Source organism: Canis lupus, unplaced genomic scaffold, assembly GCF_011100685.1.
Source record: "Canis lupus familiaris isolate Mischka breed German Shepherd unplaced genomic scaffold, alternate assembly UU_Cfam_GSD_1.0 chrUn_S881H1045, whole genome shotgun sequence".
NCBI classification, from domain to species: Eukaryota; Metazoa; Chordata; class Mammalia; order Carnivora; family Canidae; genus Canis; species Canis lupus.
The window spans coordinates 1-26,929 of NW_023331844.1; the positions used below are offsets into that span (position 1 = coordinate 1).

The 26,929-nt window shown below is 48.1% G+C and overlaps 1 protein-coding gene and 1 long non-coding RNA gene across 15 annotated transcripts; one reads left to right on the top strand and one right to left on the bottom strand.

Moving 5' to 3' along the window:
- Window positions 1-2,319: 2,319 nt before the first annotated feature.
- On the top strand, window positions 2,320-23,019 carry LOC119879445 (protein FAM156A/FAM156B-like). Of its 13 annotated transcripts, XM_038589722.1 has the most exons (4): window positions 5,485-5,836; window positions 9,514-9,548; window positions 12,237-12,379; window positions 12,539-13,913. In XM_038589722.1, exon 4 carries the CDS (start codon window positions 12,560-12,562, stop codon window positions 13,220-13,222), a length of 663 nt encoding a protein of 220 aa, XP_038445650.1. In that variant the 5' UTR covers window positions 5,485-5,836; window positions 9,514-9,548; window positions 12,237-12,379; window positions 12,539-12,559; the 3' UTR covers window positions 13,223-13,913. The 13 variants fall into 13 exon arrangements, 10 of the variants coding, with proteins under 10 accessions (XP_038445645.1, XP_038445643.1, XP_038445650.1 ...); XM_038589717.1 differs by lacking the exons at window positions 9,514-9,548; window positions 12,237-12,379 and adding an exon at window positions 2,320-2,645 and having other exon boundaries at window positions 5,643-5,836; XM_038589715.1 differs by lacking the exons at window positions 9,514-9,548; window positions 12,237-12,379 and adding an exon at window positions 4,475-4,878 and having other exon boundaries at window positions 5,643-5,836.
- On the bottom strand, window positions 18,683-26,539 carry LOC119879446. Of its 2 annotated transcripts, none has more exons than XR_005387531.1 (5): window positions 26,494-26,539; window positions 21,970-22,046; window positions 20,250-20,406; window positions 19,700-19,782; window positions 18,683-18,973 (listed from the first exon to the last, which is right to left on the bottom strand). It is a non-coding gene; the product is annotated as an uncharacterized LOC119879446 (long non-coding RNA). The 2 variants fall into 2 exon arrangements; XR_005387530.1 differs by lacking the exon at window positions 26,494-26,539 and adding an exon at window positions 22,319-22,991.
- Window positions 26,540-26,929: the final 390 nt, after the last annotated feature.

The following is a 26,929-nucleotide window of genomic DNA, read 5'->3' on the forward strand; positions in this document are numbered from 1 at the left end:
GATAAGTAGAGAGGGGCCCATTTCCCTAGGGAGTACTTAACTATAAAACAGCACTCTGCTGTGCAAAGGGAGAACTATCCTAGAGGACATGAAACCGAAATTAGCTGTTTTCCTAATTTTTTGCTATCATTCTTCTATTCCAAATGAGGCATCCCAGGCACAGAGAGGCTAGGAGAGCTCCCCCAGTTCACTGGGGGTACTGAGTGACTACTTAACAGTCAGTCGTCCCACGGGCTAAGAATACACAACATCTCCAAAGCTGAACGTGCCCACCCCCACTCCCCACGCATCTCCATGTCCTCTGGTGTTGCCAAACTCAGTGAAAAGCAACCTTCTACCCAGCTGCTTAGGCCAGGCATCCTTAAAGCCATCCTTCCCTGCTGCCTCTCTCACCATCCGCTCAATCACCAAGCCCGGCCAATCCAACCTCCTCCACCCTTCTAAATAAGATCTTGACACTTAGTTCTTCCATCACTATGGTTAATTCCCTAGTCCAGATGACCTCATCTCTGCTTGATAATTACCACCAATCTTAACCCTTGGCCACAGATTTTTTCATCCCACTGCCTGAGGGACCTTTCTCAAATCCTAATCTGGTCTCGTCTACCCTGCTCAAAACTCTGCAGGGGCTTCCTGCTGTTGTTAGGATAACGTCCAGCCTCCCGGACTGAGCACAGTCCCCTTCCTTACTCCCTACCCTCCAAAGCCTCATCCTCAGCAGACCGCCTCCTGCTCCACCACCACTCCACATTCCAGCCCCCGTCAACCTCTTCCTGTTCAGTAGATGGCCAGTGGACTCTCTTCTCCCTGCCTCTCATTTCCCCAGCCCCGCACATGCCATCCCCTGTAGATCGAACATTCACTTCATTTGCCTGATTCCTACCTATGTTCAGCTGTCAGGTTCAGTAGAGAGCAATTTCCATTTAACCTGAGATTACCTGGATGAAAAGGCACTGTTCACAGAACTATTTACTGAATAGAAGTGATGGAGACTTCATTATAAATTCCCCAAATGGGCAGATATTTTACTCTGGTTCCCAGTGAGCTAATTGGAAATGCAAGCGGACAGCCCAGTTTCTCTGGAAAAGAATAGGATTGCATAGAATAGGATACACACAGCAAGAATCATACCTCAATTTATGTGGCGCCTGTGATGCATTTGAACTCGGAGTTTGGAATGTGGCACACCGTTCCTGATGCCTAGGGGGTCCTACCTTCCAGTGAGGAGGATAAACAGAAACATGGAAAGATTATGTCACTTTATGGCAACTGTGACCCAGGAAATTAAGCAGCCCTTCAGCTGCCTCCCTTGGACTTTGTCTTGATGAGCTCATTTTTCCACTGTGAAGTGCCATTGGAGTTTTCTGCTAGGACAAGAGGAAGGATTGTAACTGGTCTTTCCTTTACAGCGGGTTGGATTTATTAGTCGCTGTGGCCATCAAGGAGGCTAGCTGCCTGCACCTATGGGAACTCTCCAAGGGAGTCTGACAGTGCCTTCATATGGCTCCCTAGGGGCCCCTACCAGGTGTCAGCAACCCCTGGAGAAAACTATGTCGGTTCCTACAGCGTCCAGTGGAGAGTGTGAACCCACTGCTGGTTCAACATGCCATAGGCTCAACTGTGAGGATTAACCTCACTCAGTACAACCCCTCTGAACACAGCACACCTCGGTATGAGATGAAGTGTGTGCATTGGACAAAAGAAAAGATGGAACCACTCATCCAACCAGCACTACCCCAACCCCCAAGCCCGGCCAGAGGGGTGGAACTAGACTCCTAGGCGCCTGGCATACTTCCCTCTGTCGCTGGCATGTCCCTAACACAGGGCACGGTGTGATGGGCTCTCCCTGCAGCCTAGCTTGAGGAACTAAGGTGTGCGGGGTATATACAGTTTGATTCCCCAAAGACTCAGGTCTTTGGTAAGTGTCAAAGCCCACCTTCTGTAGACAGGAAAACAAACTGAAAGGCGTTAGTTGCTGAAGGCAGGAGAGGGTGGATCTGGGAAGCACACCTCCTTTTTGCCTGACTCCAAAGCCAGTCTTTGCACTCACAGTGACACAGCGGGGTTGTGTTTCAGGTGCTGAAATGCAGATACTGTTCCATGATTCCATAGTCATCATGGTCCCAACACCATGTCACACCTTGAATGCAGGCACCCAGCAGGGTATAAAGCAACCCCCCAAAGGTTCTAAGACTCTGCCTCTGCCCTGTTGAGGAGCTGCCCTGAAGCAACAGATCTGGAGTCCCTTAGCATGGAAGGCTTGCCTCAGAGCCGACAGCCAAGCAGGACCTCAGCTTCCAGGGTTCCCGCAGAGAGATCCTTTGTCTTAATAGAGAGACTTTTGGGGTCAACCCCACCCCACAAATTAGGTCTCCACCAGTCTCGTTCTGTTTATCAGATATGAACTGAGCGACAATCAGAGGCAGAGGAAGTACTTTCAGTGGCCGCATCACGGTTGTGGAGCTGGCCGAACTGCAATGGTGGATTGGAGCTCAGTAGACCAAGGATTGAAATCTGGCTCTACCTGTGGGGAATCTCTCGGTTCTTGAGCTTGCGTGTCTGTAAAATGTGGGTGATCGGAGTGCCTACCGCCTCAGCATCCTGACCCCTGAGAAGTGGTCCTGACCAAACACACGCACGTACAGGTAGGTAGGGGTAAGATGCCCTCCTCTGTGTACCTGAGGTACCATGACTTAAATTCCGCCATCACTCTTCTCACAGGACATGTGGTGGCTATCTGCTGGCAGGGCTATAGCTAACTCGTCCCTGCGTCCCCAATCCGTGTTCAGTAACAGACACATGGTTTGAGGTGGTGCTTAGAACGTGTTTCTTCAATGAGTGAAGGACCTTGACCCAAGGTGACATTATAACTTCATGATAAAGGGTAGTTATTGTGCCAGTTATTTCTCTCTTACAAATGACGTGGAGGGTGGAGCACCTGGGTGGCTCAGTGGTTGAGCATCTGCCTTTGCATCAGGTCATGATCCCAGGGTCCTGGGATCGAGTCCTGCATCGGGCTCCCTGTGGGAAGCCTACTTCTCCCTCTGCCTATGCCTCTGCCTCTCTCTGTGTGTCTCTCATGAATAAATACGTAAAACCTTTAAAAAAAAAATGACACGGGGGAATGGCGTAAACAAGACATCTCTGTATTCTGATTCTTTTTGGGAGGTGGAGGAAGATTGCATCTTTTGTACCAACTTAAATTGCAGATGCTTACAAAAAGGAGGTCACACAGGTATTTTAATTGTGTGGGTCACTCTGTTGCCCCATTCATTAGTCACAGTTGTGATCTCACGGTGGAACGTGGGTCAAGATCCTTGGAACATCAGTCAGCTCAGAGAATGTTTTCCAAGTACCAAAAGTTACCAGTGCACATAGTAGGTGCGCACAATGACCTGTCCAAGAGGTGGGCTGTTGAGTGAATCCAGACTGCTAATTAAGTGTGTGATGCTGTGGCTAGAGCACAGCTGCCCTTGGAGACAGGGATGTGGGCACCAGGTGAAGGGGGTGTCAGTGCAGATGAATGCTGTCAGCCTCGGAAGGAGGCGCTCCTCCTCACTGTCCTTCCAGCCCTTTGCCCAAACCTGCCTCTCTCTGAATGGTCTTCTCCGTGTCCCTCCTCTGCCTGACTTACAGCCTGATAGAGGTTGTCACTCAGCATCTGTGATCCGTGGGTGTCCTTTGGGGTCCAGCTGGCTGAGTAGAAGCCTGTCACCCTCTGCTCTCCCCACTTCCTGTGAGGCTCTCACTCTCTGCCCCTGCCCCCAGTGGCCCAACCTCCTGGCAGCCTCTGCTTCATCACTTCTTCCCAGCTGTTTCCCTCTTGTCTGGAAAGTCCTGACCCCAGATGTCTGCTTGTCAGGCTTCTCTCCCCGTTCACATCTTTGTTGAAAGGTCGCCTCCTCGTGAAGCCTGAGCTCACTCCCTAGGGCTAACTTTGTAGGTTAGACTGTGGGGATCACAGATAATCCAGAGAGGTATTGCCACTCCATACATCTGGAGTCAGGATGCACCTGGGCTGGGGTTCTTCTCTTGCGGGAGGTGAGGCCTTGTGCTGTCACTTAACCCCACCATGCCAGCATTTTCTTCTTTGGGACAATGGAGAAAATAGATTCTGCAGGGTTGATACACCAATGAGATGTTTAGGAAGGACCTCACATTCTCCTTTATTCCATTTGGTAGGTATTTGTGAATGCCCACATGGGGTTAAGGCTCTGATGGGTGAACAAGACAAAATCTCTGACTGTGTCAGCTCATGGACTAGTGAGTGATACAAATAATCCGCCTCTGATGTCTGGGTGGGGCTGAGGCTGGGAGAGGGGAAATGCAGGGTGTTGTGGAAGTTCAGGGGAAGGCCTGCTGTCCAGGATGTTAGGAAAGTGGGTGAAGAAGGCTTTCTGGTAGAAACGCTGCATGAGCCCCCCAGAACGAATATGAGGCGAAGGTGTTCCTCACAGCCGTTACTTTCCCAATCCATTCATGCAGGACAGATGTGGCGTCACCTCCCACTCCCTCCTGACTGAGGGATGGGGGTGTGGCCCACGCTGGCCAGTGGGAAAGGAAGAGAATGTTTGCTGGAAGACTTCTGGGAGACTTCCTTGTTCATAGGAGAGGTGCAGGATTAGAGAGCCTCTTTCTGCACTTGAACATTGCCCTATCTGGATGTTGGTCCTGGAACATCTATTTCAGAAAAGGCCAGATCAGAGCTGGAAAGAGCCTGTGTCCTTGCTGGCATCACTGGATCCCAGAGTGTGACCCGCGTGCGCCCACCCTGCCTTCTGATTTCATTTTGTGTGACTGTGCATTGCCTTTGTGCCTAAGCCCGCTTGAGGAGGGGGTTCCTCTTTACTCACAGCACAAAGCAGACATCCTGATATGGTGAGCATCATGGGATTTGGTTATCTGTTGGTTTGTGGGAGCCATGCTGTGTAGTAAGGACACAAGCTCTGATCCTGGATAACCTTCCTTCCAACCCAGTTCAGCCACTTGCAGTCATGTCCTCTTGAGAAATTTACTTGGCCTGGCCCTCTTTGCCTTACTGTACTCTCCTGTGAAATAGGTTTATTATTCCTCGTAATAACAATACCAAACAAGATTGCATTTCTGAGTATGTAACGAAGTAATGCAAGGATGGTTCAGAGAATTGGGCATGGCACATTCCCTATCTACCACCACTGATACTGCCATGGGGTAGGTTGCAGGTCACGCTTCACGTCATATGAGCTGCAGCCAAGAACCTAAAGACAGCATCAGATGTCTCAGTTCTGCCATAGAGACTCTCCTTCTGTGCCACACTCTTCTCATTCTTTGCATCGCGCATAGATGACCCTTCACCAGGAGGCTGGCTTTTCCATCGTGGGTCTCCCCACGATGATGTACACAAGTATACATAATCTTCCATCCTGTGCATCAATTCAGTTCACTCCAGTTCTAGCCTCAGATAGCTAGGGGCCACTTCTGGCGCAGGGGTGGGGGTGGGGGTGCAGGGCCAGGTACCAGAGCATGTGACACTTCATTGCTGCCATATGGCATTGGAGCGGTCTGTGTCCCTGTGTCTGCATTCATCTCCAAACTCCCCTCCTTCCACCCCAGAATTCAGTTTACACTCACACTGGATTCCAGGTCACACCCTGCTCTTTCAGCCTCTCTCCTTCAGCCTCAAAGTCCTCCTGGTAGAAGGACGGTAACTCTGCCTACTCGACGTTTGTTGGGAGACCTGCAGGAGACGATAGATGGGAAACACCTAGCTGATATTACCTGGCACATGGAAGGCACGGAGTAAGAGGCAGCGCTGTCTGTCCTGCTTCTTTAATCCACAGCACCCGGCCTGCAGATGGTAAGATATCCTTCTCTTTTGTGCAGCTGATAATATCCCATTGTATATATGTGCCACACTTCCCTTATCCATTCCTCTGTTGATTGACAGTTGGGTGGTTTCCATTATCCTGGCTACTGTGTGTGATTAATGCTGCAATAAATACGTGACTCCAGACATCTCTTTGAGACGCTGATTTCAGGTTTTTTGGACATATACCGAGCAGTGGGATTGCTGGAAGATATGGAAGGTTTTTTTTGTCTTTTTGATCTTGTTGCTTTGAAAGGGGGTACCCAGAGATGAATAGGAACCTATAACAGTTTTAATTTCAGGGTTGTTGTTTTTAAGATTTATTTACTTATTTATTTATTTATTTATTTATTTATTTATTTATTTATTTGAAAGAGAGAGAGAGAGAGAGCGCGCACATGAGATAGAGTGAGCACTGAGCAGGGAGGAGCAGCAGAGGGAGAGGGAGAAGCAGGCTCTCCGCTGAGCAGGGAGCCCAATGCAGGGCTTGATCCCAGGACCCTGGGATCATGACCTCTGCTGAAGGCAGGCACTTGAACCCCTAATTTCAGTTTTTTGAGGAACCTCCATAGTACTTTCCATCGTGGCCGCACCAGTTTGCATTCCCACTGACAGTGGGCAAGGGTTCCAGGTTTCTGCATGCCCACCCACACTTGTGATCTTCTGTTTGTTTGGTTTGACGATAACCATCCTCTCATGTGTGGGGAGATATCTCATTGCTATTTTGACTTGCCTTTCCCCGATGATTAGTGATGTGGCACAACTTTTCATATGCCTTTTGGCCATTTGTATGTCTTCTTTGAAGAAATGTGTATTTGCATCCTTTGCCCATTTTTACATTGGTTTGTTTGTTTTCTGGCTATTTGTTGAGTTAGAAATGCTTGTTAGAAATATTGAAAATCAACCCCTTATCAGATATGTGGTTTCCTATTTTGGAGATTGCCTTTTGGCTTTGTTGGTGGTTTCCTTTGCTGTGCAGAAGCTTTTAAGTTTGAAGTCGTCCCACGTGGCAGTTTTTGCTTTTCTTGCCTGTGCCATTGGTGTCGTTTCCACGAGATCATTGCCAAGACCAATGCCATGCAGCTTTTCCTCTATGTTTCCTTTCAGGAGTTTTACAGTGCCGGGTCTTATATTTAAAATTCAGCCCTCTTTGGGTTGATTTTCGTGTGTGGTGTAGCATAGGGTCCAGCTTCATCCTTTTACACTTGGGTATCCTGTTTTCCCGGCGCCATTTGTCAAAAGACTGTCCTTTCCCCATGGTGTATCATTGGTGTCCTCATCAAGCTCAGCTGACTTTATACACATTGGGTTTATTTCTGGCTGCTACTCTGTTCCATTGGTCTGTGTCTGTCTTTCTGTCCGTACCATACTGACTGACTACTACATAGCCTTGTGCTGTGTTTTGAAATAAGAACTTTGGTACCTCCAACTGTGTTCTTCCTCAAGGTTGCCTTGGCTGTTCAAGGTCTTCTGTTGTTCCAGATGCATTTTGGGATTGTTTTTCTTTCTTATTAAAAAAAAAAGATTTTATTTATTTATTAATGACAGGCACAGAGAGAGGCAGAGACATAGGGAGAGGGAGAAGCAGGCTCCCCATGGGGAGCCAGTGCAGAACTCGGTCCTAGGACCCCTGAATCACGACCTGAGGTGAAGGCAGACACTCAACCACTGAGCCACCCAGGGATCCCTAGGATTGTTTTTCTGTTACTGAGAAATGCCATTGGAATTTTGGTAGGTGTAGCATTGAGTCTCTCATTCTTATTTATTTTCAATTTTTATTTTTATTTTTAGATTTTATTTATTTATCCATTAGAGACACAGAAAGGCTGAGACATAAGAAGGAGAAGCAGGAGGATCCCTGTGGGAAGCCCGATGCAAGACTCGATTCCAGGACCCTGAGATCACAACCTGAGCCAAAGGCAGATGCTCAACCACTGAGCCACCCAGGTGCCCCTTATTCTTCTCTTTACTCTTTCATCTTAAACTGGAGATGACATTGATTAACCAGTTATATTCTAAATCTGGCGATTATGTCGCTTGGGTTTCAGTTATTGAACCACCCTTGCTTTCCTGTGCTAACCCACTTGATCGTGGTGTATTTTCTCTGAATATTGCTGGATTCCATTGCTGGTATTTTGTGGAGGAATTTTGTACTTGTGATGAGAAAGATTATTGGTCAGTAGTTTTCCTGGTGTCAGTGAAATGCTAGCCTCATAAATCACTTGCAAGTGTTTCCTCTGCTTCTGTTTTCTGGAGGAAATTGTGTAGAATTTGTGCATGCATGCGTTTTTCCTGTCGATAATTGGTGGAATTCACCATTGATACCATCTGGGATTTTCGTCAAAGTTTTTAACAACTGATTCAATTTCTGTGAACGGTAGTGAACTCTGCATGTTACTTCACCTTGGGTGAGTTTTGGCAGTTTATAGGTTTTGGATAATCAATCCATTTCCGAGTTGTTGCATTTATATATGTGGAATTGAATGTAATATTGCTTTATCATTTCTTTCATATTTGCTGGGTCTCTAGTGAAATCTCTTCTTTCATTCCTGCTATTGGAAACTTATTTCTGGGCGGCCCGGGTGGCTCAGCAGTTTAGCGCCTGCCTTCATCCCAGGGCATGACCCTGGAGACCCCGGATCAAGTCCCACATCGGGCTCCCTGCATGGAGCCTGCTTCTCCCTCTGCCTCTCTCTCTATCTCCTCTCTGTGTATTCTCATGAATAAATAATAAAATTTTTTAGAAAAGGAAACTTATTTCTTCTCTCCCTCTTTCCCTCTCTTTTTCTCCAGTTCTCTTGAGATATAACTGACACGCAGCGGCTCATATGGGATACAGCATAATACTTTTACTTCCATGTATCATGAAAGGATTACCAGAATAAGCTTATTTGGCATCCAGCATCTCATATAGATACAAAAAGAAAACCGTGTTTTCCTTGTGAAGGGAGCTGTTAGGATTTACCCTCTTAACAACTTTCATTTATATCACACAGTAGTATTAACTAGAGTCATCATGTTGCACAATATATCCCCAGCACTTATTTATCTTAAAACTGGATGTTTGTTCCATTTCACCAACATCTTCCAGTTTTTTCTCCCTCCCCAAATCTCCACCTCTGATAACCACAAATCTTACGTCTTTTTCTATATATTTAGGAGGCTTTTTCCAATTCCATGTATGAGTGCGATCATACCATGTGCGTCTTTCTCTGGCTTATTTCACTTAGCATAATGCCCTCAAGATCCATCTATGTTGTCACAAATGGCAGGGTTTTCTCCTTTTTTTATGGCTGAATAATATTCGGGTGTGTGTAGGTGTGTGTGTGTGTGTGTGTGTGTGTGTGTTCTTGATCCATTTATCCATCAAAAACACTTAGGGGGGCAGCCCGGGTGGCCCAGCAGTTTGGCGCCGCCTTCAGCCCAGGATGTGATCCTGAAGACCCGGGATCGAGTCCCACGTCAGGCATCCTGCATGGAGCCTGCTTCTCCCTCTGCCTGTGTCTCTGCCTCTGTGTGTGTGTGTGTGTTTCTCATGAATAAATAAATAAAATCTTTATAAAAAAAAGACACTTAGGGTTGTATCCATATCTTGGCTATTGTAAATAATGCTGCTATGGACATGGGGTGCAGATATGTCTTTGACATAGTGTTTTTATCTCTTTCAGATATATTCTCAGAAGTGGAATGTCTGCATCATATGGTAGTTCTGTTTTTAAGTTTTTAAGGAATCTCCATACATTTTTTTAAAATATTGTATTCATTTATTTGAGAGAGAGTGAGCACGAGCAAGGGGAGGGACAGAGGGAGAGGGAGAAGCAGACTCCCCACTGAGCAGAGAGCCTGACACGGGGCTCCATCCCGGGACCCCAGGATCATGACCTGAGCCAAAGGCAGATGCATAACCAACTGAGCCACCCAGGTGCCCCTCCATACTGTTTTCAGTAGTGCTGTGCCAATATACATTTGTGCCAAAGTGTACAGGATTTCTTTTTTCTTTTTTTCCTTAAGATTTTATTTATTTATTTGAGAGAGAAGCAGGTTCCCCACTGAGCAGGGAGCCTGGGATCATGACCTGAGCCAAAGGCAGACACTTAACTGACTGAGCCACCCAGGTGCCCCTCTTTCTTTTTTAAAGATTTAATTATTTGAGAGGGAGAGAGTGCGCTGGGTGGGCAGAGAGGGAAACTTAAGCAGGCTCTGTGCTGAGCGTGGAGCCCAACTCAGGTCTCCATCTCAGGACCCTGAGATTACAACCCGAGCTGAAACCAAGAGTTTGGATGCTCAACCAAATGCACCACCCAGGTGCCCCATGATTTCTTTATTCTCCACATCCAAGCCAGCATTTTTATCTCTTGTTTTTTCAATACTAGGCATTCTAACAGGTGTGAGGTGATACCTCATTGTGGTTTGGGTTTGCATTTCTGCCGCAGATCCAGGATAGTCGGAGGCTACGATATGAAGAAAGACTCGGGAGTCTTGCTGAATTTTAATCTGGGGGACAGGGGGACCGAGAGTCAGACTCGGACTCGGACTCAAAGCAGACTCGGACTCCGACCCCGAGGCTCTGTCTCCTCCAGTTTTTATTAAGAGAATTAGCAGATTGGCTATAGGAATTATTGACTTTGAGAAGCAGAGAAAAACATGTTTACTTCAAAGGGTAAAAGAATAGGCGGTTGACTCAGAGGAGGGGGTGGGGAGCAGAGGAGCTGTATCTGGAAAACAAGGTGGTCAAGAGTCAGTGTGCTGACTCAGGATCTCCCATGTCCCCAGTGTGCTGAGGACTACGAGATTCAGTTCTCAGATAGGCTCCGCAGGTGGTTCCCCACACATTTCTCTGATAATTATTGGTTTGGAGCACTTTTCATCTCTCTATTGGCCATTTGTACCTCTTCTTTAGAAAAATGTCTATCCACATCCTTTACTCAGTTTTACATTGAACGGTTAGCCTTTTTGCTATGGAGCTGTATGAGTTCTTTATATATTTTGCATATTAACCCCTTGACAGACATACGGTTTGCAAATATTTTTCCCATCCTGTAAGTTATCTTTTCACCTGGTTGACGGTTTCTTTGGTGTGCAGCTTTCTTTTTTTTTTTTTTTTTTTTTTTTTTTTGGTGTGCAGCTTTCCAGTGAGATGTAATCTGCTAGTTTCTTGTTGATTGTGTTGTCTGTGGTTTGAGTGTCACATCCAAGAATTCATGGCCAAGACCCATGTCAAGGAGCTTTGTTGTTATGTATTCTTCTAGGAGTTTTATAGTTTCCAGTCTTACATTTAAGTCTTTTTTTTTTTTTTAGATTTTATTTATTCATGAGAAACGCAGAAAGAGAGAGAGACAGAGACATAGGCATAGGGAGAACCAGGCTCCCCATGAGGAGCCTGATGCGGGACCCAATCCCGGGACCCCGGGACCACGCCCTGAGCCACAGGCAGATGCCCAACCACTGAGCCACCCAGGTGCCCCACATTTAAGTCTTTAATCTATGTCAAATTGATTTTTGTTGAGTGTAAGTCAGGAATCCAGCTTTATTCTTTGACATGTGAATATGCCATTTTCCCAGCACTATTTATTGAAGAGGATATCTTTTCTCCATTGAGTATTCTTGACCCCTGTGTCAAATATTAGTTGACCATATATGCATAGGGTTATTTCTGGGCTCTCGATTCTGTTCCATTGGTCTGTGTGTCAGTTTTTATGCCAGTGCCACACTGTTCTGATTACTCTGGCTCTGTCATTTGGCTAGAAAGCAGGAAGTGTGCTGTATCTTGCTTTTGTTCCCTCTCTTTCTTCATTTCCTTCATCGTCCTGTGAGAGGTTTGTCAATTTTATCGATCCTTTCAAAGAAGCAACTTTTGATTTGAGTTTCTCTAATCTGTCTTGTCAGAAATTTCATTGATTTCCATTCTTATACTTTAGTAAATTCTTATTCTTCCTAGGGATTTTGAAATTCTTTCCATAGGCTTCAACATCCTTTTAACTAGATGAAAGCCAGTGAAAATTCCAAAGAATGTATCCCTCCCCGTGGTGGAAATACTTAGGTTTTAGCAAATGTCTGCTTTTCAAAAGTACACGAACACTTGCGAGGAGAGCACATGCTAGCCACACATGGATTGTCCTTACAATTATGCTTGAGAACAGATATAAAAAGTCAGCAGGGGGACACCTGGGTGCCTCAGCAGTTGAGCACCTGCCTTCGGCCCAGGGCGAGATCCTGGAGTCCCGGGATCAACTCCCACATCGGGCTCCCTGCATGGAGCCTGCTTCTCTCTCTGCCTATGTCCCTGCCTCTCTGTGTGTGTGTCTCTCATGAATAAATAAATAAAATCTTTTTAAAAAATGTCAGCAGGGAATCACCATGGTTGACTGCAGGGCATCATTTTGCATTATAGGTCATGTGGACGCCATAACGGATCACGCTTCTAAGACCCTGATCATATGCCATCAGTCTTCTGAGCTCTTGGAAACGTATTATCTCATTTAAACCACAGAACCATCCTAGGGAGTAGAGCTCATTGTTGCCCCCATTTAACAGGTAGGAGACGATGGCACGGAAAGGTTAAGTCAGAGGAATAATAACGGGTTTTCTTTCTTCTTTTATCGCCATGTGTTGCAGTCTGGGCTCTTCTGGCCGTGCCCTTCCCTTGCTATCTTCCAGCTCTTTGACAGCCTTCACCTTCACCTTCCTCTCTAGACCCAAGGGCCAGGTGGAGCTATGAGCACCAACTACACCTCCATGGATCCACTCCAGAAGTGTAACCCAACACTGATTTCGGAATCTTCCCCAGTGATCTCTGAAGAGACTTCCCGGGAAGTCACAGCAGCCTCCCCTCCTTCCTTCTCAGAACTGCTGATGATGGGCCTCGGGGACCTCAAAAGCAGTCCTGGCCCCAAATACCCTGCCCCTCTGCCAGAGGGGCTGCTCCAGCAGCAGTACAGGGATGACAAGACCCTACAGGAGAGGCGCTGGGAAAGGTCAGCATCCCCTCAGAGGAAGAGAACACTTCTGGGGCACATGAGACGGCGACACCTTGATCACGTGGCACCTTATCGGGTTGAAAGAAATGCCAGGATCTCTTCATCAGGTGATAGAGATCAGAACGGATTCCGATGTGAATGTCGATACTGCCAGAGCCATAGGCCCAATGTCTCTGGGATGCCTGCAGAGAGGAAAGGGGCCCCACATCCTTCCTCCTGGGAAACGCTGGTGCAGGGCCTCAGCGGCTTGACCCTCAGCCTGGGGACCAACCGGCCTGGCCTTCTGCCTGAAGGGGTGCTCCAACAGCAGGAGAGAGAGGAGAAGCTCCAACTGGAGATGCAGCAGGAAAGCAAAAGAATGTTTCAGAGGCTCCTAAAACAGTGGTTGAAGGAAAACTGAGGCTCTCATCCTCATGTAGCAGAGATCTGAGTGGATTTGGACATGGTTGCCGGTGTTGCCAGATCCTGAGCCCGGATTCCTGTTGGGGACCAAACAGGAAGCAATCAGAGAAGGTAGAGAAATAAGAGCAGTGTGAGGACTGAAAACTCTGTCAGTGTGAGCATGGATCCAATCCCAGGAAGGTCTTACTTTTTCCTGCCTGGAGTTTCTGGATCACCGTGGGGCTTTCTATGGAACACTGCATACCAGAGGTCCTTAACTTCTGTATTATGGCTCCCATGATGCATGTTGTCACTTTCCCACCCCAGATCTCTGTCTCTCCTCCCTGCCTTGTTGTCAATAAGATACCAGGTTTCTCTGTAGCATGAATGCCCTGTTGATGGCCATGTGCTTTTGTGCCATTTCACTGACTGCCTCCCAGAAGCAACACTAGTTCTGCCGGAATGCAGCGTGTGCTCAACTGAGATCCACTTCCAAGAATCTGATGCTAAACAACGTGCAGAAAGGGACGCGGGACTGGAACGTGGTGTTTCACCATTGTGTTATCTGTGTAAGCCATTATGAATATGCTGAGCTAACTGTAGATCAGTGTTTCCCTGCTTTGTAACATTGATTGTATTCTCCTTGGCGGAGTTTCTGATGGGTTACCTCATTGTGCATACCTAATAAATATACATAAGAAAGGAAAATAGCTTTTGATTCTGGTTTCTTGATCCATACTGGTTTGTTGTTTGTTTGTTGTTTGTTTGTGAGACCACGACATTTCAGTCCTACAGCAGTAGATCATGGTGGTTTATGGGATGAGCTCTAAATTGTGCGGATTTGGAGCAAGGGACGGGAAGGGCACCAGGGAGCCCCGTCAAGTCACCCTTGGTGGCCCTGCAGGAGGACCAGCCTTCAGATCATCCAGGTGGAGCCAGTGGAAGAGAGTCTTCCTGGCCACAGCAGAGTCCACTGGCCACAGTAGGAGGTCCTGTGGGATGGTGCTGGTTGCCCTGGCCACAGGATCTTCAGGAGCCATTCTGCCTTCATTGCCTGGTGTCCCTGAGTCACCGCATGTGAACAGCAGCTTCATGACTGCTGCTTGACAAGCAGAGCATCGTGGAGATATTTAAGAGTCATTTTAGGATTTAGACACGTGCCTTTTCATTTCAGGAGGCATGAATGAATCAATCTTCCTCCTCCCCCCACCCCCGACACACACAGAATCCAATGCTGTGCACCCAGGAAGTGCCCATGCAACTCCTCTGAACTGAAAACACATTCTGTTTTCTGACAGTCTCTATTTTTAGTTAGCCACCACAGCTGTGTTGCTGCAGACATCTATGAGTCTACTGCAGAGGGAAGTGGCTTGAGGACAGGTATGTTTATTATGCTCTGAACTTGTGATCTTGTCGGAGAGCTTAGGAGCTCAACTGACCCTGCCAGGCTTGTCTCCCACTTGAAGGGAGAAGGTAAATAAAGTAGGACTTTTCTTTCTTGAAACTCTGAAACCTAAATTCGGACTGGTCACTTGGGTGCGGTTAGCAGGAGTAACATGGCATTTCACTTTATCGATCCTGTACTAGCTCTCAGACACCATTCTACATATTTCCATAGAGCAGCTTATGTAACCTGCTCCCAAACACTCATCATTGAGCAAGAACTCAAGGTCAATTAGTAGATGGGAAAGCAGAGAACAGAGAGGTTGGGTGACTTGCTCAGCGTCACACAAACCTAGCTACATCCTTGAACCCTCTCCAGAATGCACTGGGATGGGGGCAGTCATCTACACATGGCAGAGTTCACAGAGATGGTAAAAAGATGGCCTCGCCCAGGCAGCCAACCACTTGATTGTGGCTAAATCAAATATTTAGCCACTCATGAAGATTTCATTGTCTCCCCCTGCCCCCCGCCCCTCCATGCTAGGCAGGCTGCTGGGGCAGGGAAGTTTGGAATAACTGTAAGGCAGTCAGGGCTCTTGGGAGTTGAGCCTTGACTCGGGGAGAGCTGTGACACCCATACCTGTGGCAGAGAGCTGTCATGGATCCCCTGTGCAGCTCTCTTGCCAGGAGGTGAGAGAGTGGGAAGGATCAGGATGGGGCAGTGTGGACCTGGGCCTTGCTGAGGGTGAGCGCAGACTTATGAATGCAGACTTATGGCTTACCTGGGGGCTCATGGAGAATGGGTGGGTGGGTGTAACTGAGAGACCCATTGGTGCCACCCCATCCCCACCTCAAAGGCATTGTCCCCTTGCCTACATATCAAGTGTATCAGCATATCCGAGGGTCCCATCTGATACAGCATACGGTCCCAAGTTACTGGCTAGGAGTCGGGATCCAGTGACGTCTAGAAATATTCAGCATGCCAGGTTCCAGAGCAGAGGCAGAGGCAGAGCCACCAGGAGGCAAGAAAATCCAGGGAGAGAATGAAGGTAAAATGGAATGCTCACAGAGAAAATCTGAATGTACCTATCCCAAGTAAAGAAATTGAATTTGTGAATTAAAAGCCTCTCCACTTGGGATGCCTGGGTGGTTCAGTGGTTGAGCGTCTGCCTTTGGCTCAGGGCGGGTGTGATCCCGGGGTCCGGGGATCAAGTCCCACATTGGGCTCCCTGCGTCCAGGAGCCTGCTTCTCCCTCTTCCTGTGTCTCTGCCTCTCTCTGTATGTCTCTCGTGAATGACTAAATACAAAAATAAAATAAAATAAAATAAAATAATAAAATCCCCCCCCCCCCCCCCGCAGAGCAAAGCCCTGGTCCTGCTGGCATCATTGCTGAATTCTGTTAAACTGTAGGAAGAGATAATATCCATCCTTCACAGACTCTTCCAGAACAGAGAGGAGGGAACATGTCCTAACTCATCCTATGAAGATAGTATTACCCTGCTACCAAAGCCAGACATGACAACACAAGTAAACTGTAGCCAAGATCTATCACAGGTGTCCATACGTCAGTCCTCAACGAAGTGGCACACCATATCCAGCAGCATTTACAAGGCAGTGTGTGTCTAAGCTAGGGAGATTGATCCCAGGTTGCAATATTGCTTTAACATTCAAAATACAGTTAGGGTAAACACCATCATAGTGTAATGAGGACAAAAACCATCTGATCATAGACAAAGAAAAGACATTTGACAAAAATCAAGACCCATTTGTGATACAAATGCTCAGCCACAGTAGGGCTAGAAGGAAGGGCACGTCCTCATTCTAATGAAGGGTATCTAGAAGAAAAATAGGTCTCTTGTCACATCATATTTAGTAGTGAAAGAAGGAATGCTTTCCCCTTGAGATCCAGACTAAGGTGAGGATGTCGGCCCTACCGTTTCCTTCCAAAATTGGCTGAAGGTTCTGTCCAGTTGCAACCATGCAAGACAAAGAATGAAGGCATGGAGAAACTAGAAACGAAACCTATGGCCAGGCAAAGACTTGTACTCAGACGTTCACAGCAGCAACAACAACAACAACAAAAAGGAAACCGTCTAAATGCCTGTCAACTGGTAAAAGGATAATCAAAATGTGGCATAGCATGCAGTAGAATGGCACTGACCTACAAAGAGAGGTGACCTTCTGATGTCTGCTACAACATGGATGAGCCTCCACAGTGTTCTGCTAAGTGAAAGAACACAGACACAAAAGTCCACTTGAAGCAAGAGACAGTTTAGAGGAAATGCCCAGAGAGAACATTAGATTTTGCCTCAGCCTAGAGGTGGTAATGGGAGTTGAGTCCTGACGGGTACACAGGGTCTTTCTGGAGTGATGGAAATGTTGTAAAACTGAATCGTGGTGATGGAAGCACAATTCTGTAAATCTGCTACAAGTCCCTACATTGAACCCTTTTATTGGGTGGATTTTGTGGTATGTAAATGATAGGCTTTAGAAAATGGAATGCAGATGCCTAAGTCATAGAGGAAAAGGTACGCCGTTGATTTTATAAAACTAAGGAACTGTCCCATCTCTCTTCCCACGTTCTCTGGGTCCTGCCTGCAGGACCCATCATCACCTGCCTCTTCCATGTGTGCTAGCTGCTCCCGCCAGACTGAGTCACTGTGCACAACAGAAAGGAGTGATGGTGAGTGCACACATCCGTGCGTGTACTCTGTGTTCTCGTGCACAGACACCCACTGGGGGATCCCTGGGTGGCGCAGCGGTTTGGTGCCTGCCTTTGGCCCAGGGCGCGATCCTGGAGACCCGGGATCGAATCCCACATCGGGCTCCCGGTGCATGGGGCCTGCTTCTCCCTCTGCCTGTGTCTCTGCCTCTCTCTCTCTCTCTCTCTCTCTCTCTCTCTCTGTGTGACTATCATAAATAAATAAAAATTAAAAAAATAAAAAAAAACAGACACCCACTGGATGAACATAGTGGTTGGCTCAGAAATCCACGGCTGTGGGCAGGCTCCCATAGTCCATTGTGCATCTGAAAACCCTCTTCGGGATTTTCCATCCTTCAGGAATCACTTAGAACTGGCTGCGGATTCCCTGGCAACCAGCCTCGCTGTTAGCTTCAACCTCTGGCCACAGGAAGACATGTAGAGTGGGGAGGGATGTTCCCCCCCCCCCAACACATACAGAGCTCCCTGATCCACTCAGCAAGCCAGGGGGCATCCACAGCAGAGGGGTGACCAAGACAATGGAAATCCTGCTGCCTGTCCATCCTCAAGGCCCTCCCCACCCCCCTCCCCCTGCCTGTCATGTAAGGAAGGGGACATTGCCACACAAACACACTCTGAGTCCTTGAAATTGTTCTAAATATGGTGTAAAATAAATATGTCACAAATAGCTCTTGACATGTGAACACAGAAAGCCAACTGAAGGGGGGTGGTAGATGGGAAAGTTGAGTGAAGGGGAGGGTGAGATACAGGCTTCCAGGGAAGGAATGAGTAAGTCACTGGATGAAAGGCACAGCATAGGGAATATGGTCCATGGTATTGGAATAGCACTGTATGGTGACAGATGGTAGCTACGCTTGTGGGGAGCAGAGCATAATACTAGAGATGGTGAATCACTGTGATATGGACCTGCAACTCATGTAACATTGTGTGTCAACTAGACTCAAATTAAAAAAGAAAAAAAAATTTCTGCAAGAGAAGACACATAAGGAATTTTTTTTTTAATTTTGTAGTAGTACATACGGCCCTAAAGTCCAAGATTCTGTTTAACGCCGGACAGGTGAAGCTCAGCAATGCTTCTCAAGCTCAGCTGCACAGCGACTCTTTCCTGGAGCAATTTACAAACAACTCAACACCAGGGCGCCTGGGAGGTTCAGTGGGTTAAGCACCTGCCTTTGGCTCAGGTCATGATTCCGTGGGTCCCAGAAACTGGTGCAGTCGCTCTAGAAAAGAGTCTGGAGGCTCCTAATAAAGTTAAAAATAGAACTACCCTATGATCCAGCAATCACATTGCTGGGTATTTACCCAGAAATACAAAAACACTAATTCAAAGGGGTACATGCACCCCTGCGTTCATAGCAGCATTGTTTACAACAACCAAATCGTGGAAGCAGCCCAAGCGTCCATGGATAGATGAATGGATAAGGAAGATGTGGTGTGTACACATACAATGGAATATTATGCAGCCATAAAAGAGAATGAAATCTTCCCATTTGAAACAACACAGATGAAGCTAGAGATTATTACGCTAAGCGAAATAAGAAGAAAGACAAGTATCATATGATTTCACTGGTGGAATTTAACAAAACAGCTGGGGAAGAAGGAGGGCACTTGTCCTGATGAGAACCCGGTGATGTATGGAATTGTTGAGTCACTGTACTGGACACCTGAAACATAGAACACCATGTTAAGTATACTGGAAGTAAAATTTAAAACTTACTAATAATTAAAAAAAAAAAAAGAGGGACCGATGCTGGTGCTCCATCCCCAGAGAGTCTGATTTAGAGAGTCTGGAATGTGCCCCCAGCGTGACCATTATTTGGAAACTTCTATGAGAACCTAGTTTGCAGCTGTGGCAACAGAACCGTCCTTAGGGAGAAAACCTCCAGTCAGAAATTTGAGACTCCCCTCATAAGGCAAGCAGGTTTTCATCATTACCTGCTGTGGTCGGCAGATCTCATAGGCTGTGAGGAAAGGAAAAGCACTTCAAAGTAAATTCGGGCATTAAAACTACATTGTTTTTGCTGCTCTCAAAGTTCCTAAAAACCCAAGTGTGAAGTTAAAACACTGGATTTGCTAATGAAACGTATTACTTTTTATTTCTTATCAAGATCCTTTGTGCTTAGTTACTTTAAGATTGGAGAAAACACTGTACAGATAACTTCATCAGAGATCACAGTAATTCTTTGAAAATGTGTTGGCTGAAATTTGTATCAGTTGATGGAGATGGATCAGCTGTCAGGCTTATCTGCCAAGTTTACGGAGTTGCATTTTTTAACTTTCTAGTATAATTTCTGTTGCAAAATTCATTCCCATGCTCAGATAAGGGCCCACACAGGTCCAGGTACTTATGATGAAAAGTAAAATTGAGCAATCCCTTGTTTCATGCTCACCCATGAACACGTGCCTCCCCAAACTTTCCCTTTGAGCGATTTCTTCCGGATATTCAACTCCTGTGTTCGAAATCCCGGGCTTACTGCTATGCCAAAATAGAAATAGAGTTTAGACAGTGAATTCTTAACAGAAGATGAGGATTTCAAACTCCCAGGTATATTACAGGGCCCAGGTCTTCTCGGGAATTCCTGTGGGGAACCCGCCCAAATCAGGGGCATTCCCAAGCTGCTAGGACCCGCTGAGACTGTATCTGCCCAGAAGGGTCCCTCATGGGGGACTTTTGCACATCTGTGGCAACGTGAAGATCATGGTCTGGCCTTTTCCAGAGCACGTCCCAGAGAGTCCTGGGGCTATGGAGAGCACACCAGGCAGCACCCCCAGGATTTCACCTTAAGGAATTGGGTGGATGGCAGTGCCCACCCGTGAGATGGGGAATGTGGGTCTGGGGTCATCTGCAGATTGGCAGGGCTTCTGGGCCCTCTGAGTATTGATGCCCCACAGGTTCAGCCCACGGGGTTCTGGGGCCCAGCAGACATTTCTTCGGTAGACCTGTTGATGGGAAGAGCCACCGGAATAGAAGGAGGTACAGATGAAAACAAGCCGTGCTTCTGTGACCCACGGAGATATGGCTTCAGAGATTCATCATCTTCCAGGTAAAAGCCCCAATGGCTGGTGTCCGGGGAGAGTCCAACATGGGGTTATCAGACTAGAGTGAAATGGAGAGGGAGCGGTTGGGAAGTGGTGGCAGAGGTGGCATCAGAGGGCAGGAGTCCTGCTGGGGGCTCTCAGAGCAGTGCTGCTATTGAGGGCACTGGATGTAAGGGGACTGGGGTTTAGGCGATGGCAGACATGGGTACGTGGGTATTTGGCCACAAATTTAGACAGAGTGCCTGCGACAGAGAGGTTTCTTGATTCGCAGGAACCTCGCCTGTGATCCTGGCCTGGACAGTCTGAATTGTCTGTAAAACTAAGGCCTGATCATGAGATTGGCCTCAACATGTCCTATCTGGTGGTGTTCAGGCTGGGCTTTGGGGTCCTTCCAGTGAGGAACAGAGAGTCTGGGCCATAGAGCAGCAGAACAGGACTGCCCTGTGACTCTGGCCCCTGCCAAGCTGGGATCAGAGTGTAGTTCTCAGATCACCATGAAGGGGATGCAGTGTGCCGGCTCCAGCGGGTTGTTGGAAGCACAGGGAGTGGCCCAGATCTGGAGTGTTTGAAGATCTTACACAAGGGCCACTGTTCAGGCCACCATGCAGTAACTCAGGTGCATGCTCTTAGGCTAAGGACCAAGGTCCAGTCTGAAGGCGACTTCAGCCACTGCTACGTGGCCACAGCCCAGGCACTATCAGAGCTCACATCTTTGTGAAGGAAACCCCAGCATTCCAAAGCTCCTTACCCCTGCTGGATGGGGAAGGGAGGGATGGGTCATTATCTGAGAGGAGGCCAGATGAGGAAGGGAGGCCAGGTGGACCACGACTGTGATGAGACCGAACCCTTGCTCCAGGTTGACCCCTCCCATCCCCCGAGTGACATGAGAGGCCGGTGGCTTCTTCAGGACTAGACCCTGGATTCCATTAGAGAGGCCCTAGGGCTTCAGGGCACCACTGTCTCAGTCAGATGAAAGAGGGTGGAAAGCATGACTTCCTGAGTTCCAAGAACCACATGGGGCAACGGGTCTAAGTCAGTGTGTTTTAACTCCTCCAGCTTCCTCTAACGAAAGCCTGTGGGATACTGTTCCTGCTGCATGACTGTGCGGTGGCCAGTACCTAATGGTCTCCCCTCCATGGACAGAACAACCCTGGGGCCAGTGACAGCAACTGGAGCTGTGACATGTGTCCTATACTGGAGCATCTGATTGCTGCTCACTCCAAAGAAAAGCCAGTGTCCCTACTTGAGGCCGTGCCAGGTCTAGGGGACAAAGGGAGGATCTCCCTTGAAGATTAGATATTCTGAGGACCCAGCACCCAGGAAAGGATCTGGGGGATATTTGCTGGGTCTGCCAGCAACTACTGAGATTCTCACCTAGGCCTCTTGGCTCCCTGGAGGAAACTGACATGATTGACCTTCAAAAGACATAAGAAGGGAAAAACCTCTCCTTCTAAGAAAAACCGCTGGCTCTTAGGCACACACCTCCAGGCTTCCTACTCTGGCTCTGGAAACATTTTCTGAAGCCCAGCTCCAGAACTCAGGCCCTGAAGTGAGTGAGTGTGTTGTGAAAGGAGAAATTACCGGTGGAGGGCCAGGATGGCCATGAGGAGACCCAGCTCACCTCATTTGAGTCAATTACTCCCTTATGTGTGTCCATGTGGGCCTCTCTTCTTTCTGCCATCTGCTCTGGGGGTCCGTCTGTGAATGGTAAAAGCTTCCTGAGTTAAAGCAGAGAATAAGACAAGCACCCCTAATCTCCTTTTCCATGGATGGCTTGAATGGGCCGTGGGCAGAGGAAAACCCAGTGGGGATGCTGAGCTCAGATCACAGACTCACTCCTGCTCCTCAGACCACAAGGGCACTTTGGTTCATTTAGTCCTCTGACCGATCTGACCTACACCATGAGCCCTGCCCCCCCCTCCCCGCCCCCTGGACTGGAAGGCAAGGGGGGAAAGAAGCCATTCATTTACATCTAATATGACAAGTAAGTGTGCTGGGATGGGTCCACATATACAAATGCTCAGCCTCACATTTCCACCACCCTCCCCTCTGCCCCCTACTCCTTTCCAAGTGAGGAAGGGATATGTGTGGCTTACAGGTCCACATGATGATGTGGAAAGGGGGTCTATGACACACCTACATGGCTCACAGAGCCCCTGGATGGTCTCTGACGGAGGGATGACTCTTGTCCCCCAGATCCACTGGTGATGCCATGCATGGGAGCTGGTGTAACTGGCACTTTTGTGTCTCTCCTCCTGCTCAGGACCTGGTGCTCCCTGGCTGACTCAGCCTTACCTCTCAGCTGGGATCTGCACATACGTCTGTGGCTGGGTCTCATCTTGCATCCCACCTCTGGGCAAGACTGTCTGCTGCTCAGGCTCAGCTGCAGAGTCATCAAAGCCTTTACCAGGTTAAAGCCTCCTTCATGAACCTCCTGCTATGAGCCCAGCCACATTCCGTATCCCCCACTGGGAGCGTAGCCTCCATGCCCCCAGTCTCATCTACAACACACCAGGAGCTAAGGTCAGCTCCAGAAAGCTATATATAAAGACCCCGAGGGATCCCTGGGTGGCGCAGCGGTTTGGCGCCTGCCTTTGGCCCAGGGCGCGATCTTGGAGACCCGGGATCGAATCCCACGTCAGGCTCTCGGTGCATGGAGCCTGCTTCTCCCTCTGCCTATGTCTCTGCCTCTCTCTCTCTCTCTCTCTCTCTCTCTCTCTCTCTCTCTGTGACTATCATAAATAAATAAAAAATTAAAAAAGAAAAAAATTAAAAAAAAAAAAGACCCCGAATAGCCAGGGGAATTTTAAAAAAGAAAACCATATCTGGGGGCATCACAATGCCAGATTTCAGGTTGTATTACAAAGCTGTGGTCATGAAGACAGTGTGGTACTGGCACAAAAACAGACACATAGATCAGTGGAACAGAATAGAGAACCCAGAAGTGGACCCTGAACTTTATGGGCAACTAATATTTGATAAAGGAGGAAAGACTATCCATTGGAAGAAAGACAGTCTCTTCAATAAATGGTGCTGGGAAAATTGGACATCCACATGCAGAAGAATGAAACTAGACCACTCCCTTGCACCATACACAAACATAAACTCAAAATGGATGAAAGATCTAAATGTGAGACAAGAGTCCATCAAAATCCTAGAGGAGAACACAGGCAACACCCTTTTGAACTCGGCCACAGTAACTTCTTGCAAGATACATCCACGAAGGCAAAAGAAACAAAAGCAAAAATGAACTATTGGGACTTCATCAAGATAAGAAGCTTTTGCACAGCAAAGGATACAGTCAACAGAACTAAAAGATAACCTACAGAATGGGAGAAGATATTTGCAAATGACCTATCAGATAAAGGGCTAGTTTCCAAGATCTATAAAGAACTTATTCAACTCAACACCAAAGAAACAAATAATCCAATCATGAAATGGGCAAAAGACATGAAGAGAAATCTCACAGAGGAAGACATAGACATGGCCAACACGCACATGAGAAAATGCTCTGCATCACTTGCCATCAGGAAATACAAATCAAGACCACAATGAGATACCACCTCACACCGGTGAGAATGGGGCAAATTAACAAGGCAGGAAACAACAAATGTTGGAGGGGATGCGGCGAAAAGGGAACCCTCTTACACTGTTGGTGGGAATGTGAACTGGTGCAGCCACTCTGGAAAACTGTGTGGAGGTTCCTCAAAGAGTTAAAAATAGACCTGCCCTACGACCCAGCAATTGCACTGCTGGGGATTTACCCCAAAGATACAGATGCAGTGAAACGCCGGGACACCTGCACCCCGATGTTTATAGCAGCAATGGCCACGATAGCCAAACTGTGGAAGGAGCCTCGGTGTCCAACGAAAGATGAATGGATAAAGAAGATGTGGTTTATGTAGACAATGGAGTATTACTCAGCTATTAGAAATGACAAATACCCACCATTTGCTTCAACGTGGATGGAACTGGAGGGTATTATGCTGAGTGAAGTAAGCCAGTCGGTGAAGGACAAACATTATATGTTCTCATTCATTTGGGGAATATAAATAATAGTGAAAGGGAATATAAGGGAAGGGAGAAGAAATGTGTGGGAAATATCAGAAAGGGAGACAGAACGTAAAGACTGCTAACTCTGGGAAACGAACTAGGGGTGGTAGAAGGGGAGGAGGGCGGGGGGTGGGAGTGAATGGGTGACGGGCACTGGGGGTTATTCTGTATGTTAGTAAATTGAACACCAATAAAAAAATTAAAAAAAAAGAAAGCTATATATATAAACTCCAGCTATCCCTCTACTCAAAGAGAGGGCTGGCTCACTGTGCAGAGTGTATCCTGTGAGTCTCAAGTGTGCATGAGGTGAAACCCTCCTTTACCTGGAGCTCTTCCTCATTTCTTGAACAGCTATCCCTTGTCGGAGCTGTTTTACCTCTGCCCCCACTTCTTCTGGGGGCCTCTGCCCCCTTCTGGGCCTGAAACGGACACTCTTTCTTTGGGCTTGTCGCTCATATTGACCTGACTTCCCATACTATATCCAGGTCAAAAGGGGGGCATGATGTGAAATTGGTACCTTCTCAAAAACAACAGAAATTGACATTACATAACCCTCCCACTTCAAATATATATATAAAGGACTAGATGGATAAATGAACGGTCACAATGCCAGAAGTTCCCTAAGATGTGCATAGAGAGAGAGAGTGGTGTCAGGCAATATGGATATGAATGGAGGCCTTGGCAAGACCAGTTGCAGTGCAGACACGGGGACAAAAGCTCTACTTGAAGGGGGGTCGAGGAGCTAATAATGGCCTCAGGAGAAGCTGAAGCAGTTTTGCTTTGAAAGGAACAGATGAGGGCAGCCCCAGTGGCTCAGCGGTTTAGCGCCGCCTTCAACCCAGGGCGTGATCCTAGAGACCCGGGATCGAGTCCCACGTCAGGCTCCGTCAGGCTCCGTCAGGCTCCGTCAGGCTCCGTCAGGCTCCGTCAGGCTCCGTCAGGCTCCGTCAGGCTCCCTGCGTGGAGCCTGCTTCTCCCTCTGCCTGTGTCTCTGCCTCTCTCTCTCTGTCTCTGTATCCCTCATGAATAAATAAATAAAATCTTAAAAAAAAAAAAAAAAAAAAAAGAAAGGAACAGATGAGGTGCCAGTAGCTGCAGGAGGACATGGGGGAAGAGGGTAGGGGCCTCTTCCCCTTTATTGTGGAATGCTCCAGTGTAGAGAGAGGAGGAGAGAGGAGAGATCCTTGCAGGAACAAGTTCTCTGAGAAGGTGGGAGGCGTGGGATCCAGAGCAGAGGTGAGGGGCTGGTCGCAGTCTAGACCATGTATGCAGAGAATGCCGGGACAAAATCCCCTAGATTGGGACTGGGAAGGTCAGAGAATGCCACCTGATTGCTACTGTCCTCTCCATGAATTATTAGGGAGGTGCTTGGGAACAGAAGAGAGTTGCTAGGGAGTAACATAGTAGTGTGGGTAGGATGGTTGGAAGTGAGAGGCAATTCTCTCCTGGACATGGAATCAACATAAAAGTATTCGGTAGGATTTTAAAATTTCATCATCGATGCTCTGGTGCTCAGATACAGACAGGGAGTGTCCCTTACTGGGGGTGAACCTTGAGGTGGCCCTGAGGTCCCTGCACTGGAGGCCCCAAGAGGCTGAATGCTGGGGAGGTAGAGGTATTGGAGGGAGGGGGCTGGGGGAGGAGGCATTCTGTTCCAAGTGATGAGCCAGAGGACTGCTAGATAATGACAGCAGACAGGGGCGCTGGGTTTCCTGATGCCCGGGCATGTAAGTGGGTAGAGGATGCTCGGGTTGGGGAGAAGGAGAATATCCCTTGGGGGTGAGAAGCCCCGAGGCGGACAGGTCATGTTTCTTGGCCCATGAGGTGCCCCGAGACAACCGAGGCGTGAGAGCTGAGAGGACAGCGAGGGTGCCACGGGACTGGCGTGTTCAAAGCTGGGGCACAGGAGGACAGTGAACGAGGGATCCGTACACACGTCGCAGCGGGGCGGTGGGGGCACCCGGGTATGTGGTGACAGTACCCGGATACCAACACGCCGGGTCCTGGAACCCTTCCCCGAACCCCCAGCGAACCCGGGCCCACAGCCTGGCACCGACCTCATTCAGCGCCTGCGCGCATGCCCAGAACTCACCAATCGGAGCGGAGCTCTGGGGATTCTCCCTCCCTGGTGCCGGGACTTTCCGGGCGCGTGCCTTTGGCCGCTATTACCATATTTCCGGGGCGGGAGAGCGGCCGGCTTTGTGTAGGGAAGGATGCTGCCGGGTCCCTTTGGCAACTTCCTGGCTTCTCCGCCCCTCAGCGGCATTGCACGTACCTCCTTCAGCTACTATCTCTAGCTCTCCTCACACAAGAGCGGTGGAAAGGATTATTTTCCTTCCCAAATGTGGCGCTCAGTTTCTGTGGCCGCTAGGTGGCAGTAGTGTGCCGTGTCGCCTTTGGGAGGACCTCCGCCCCCCGCCCTTCGTGCTTGAAAAAAGAGGCAGCAGCCGTCTTCTCGAAAATGGGGCTTTCCGTTGCGCCTGCGCGAGGTTAGACCGCCCGGGACTGTCTCTGCTTTGTTCCCTTTT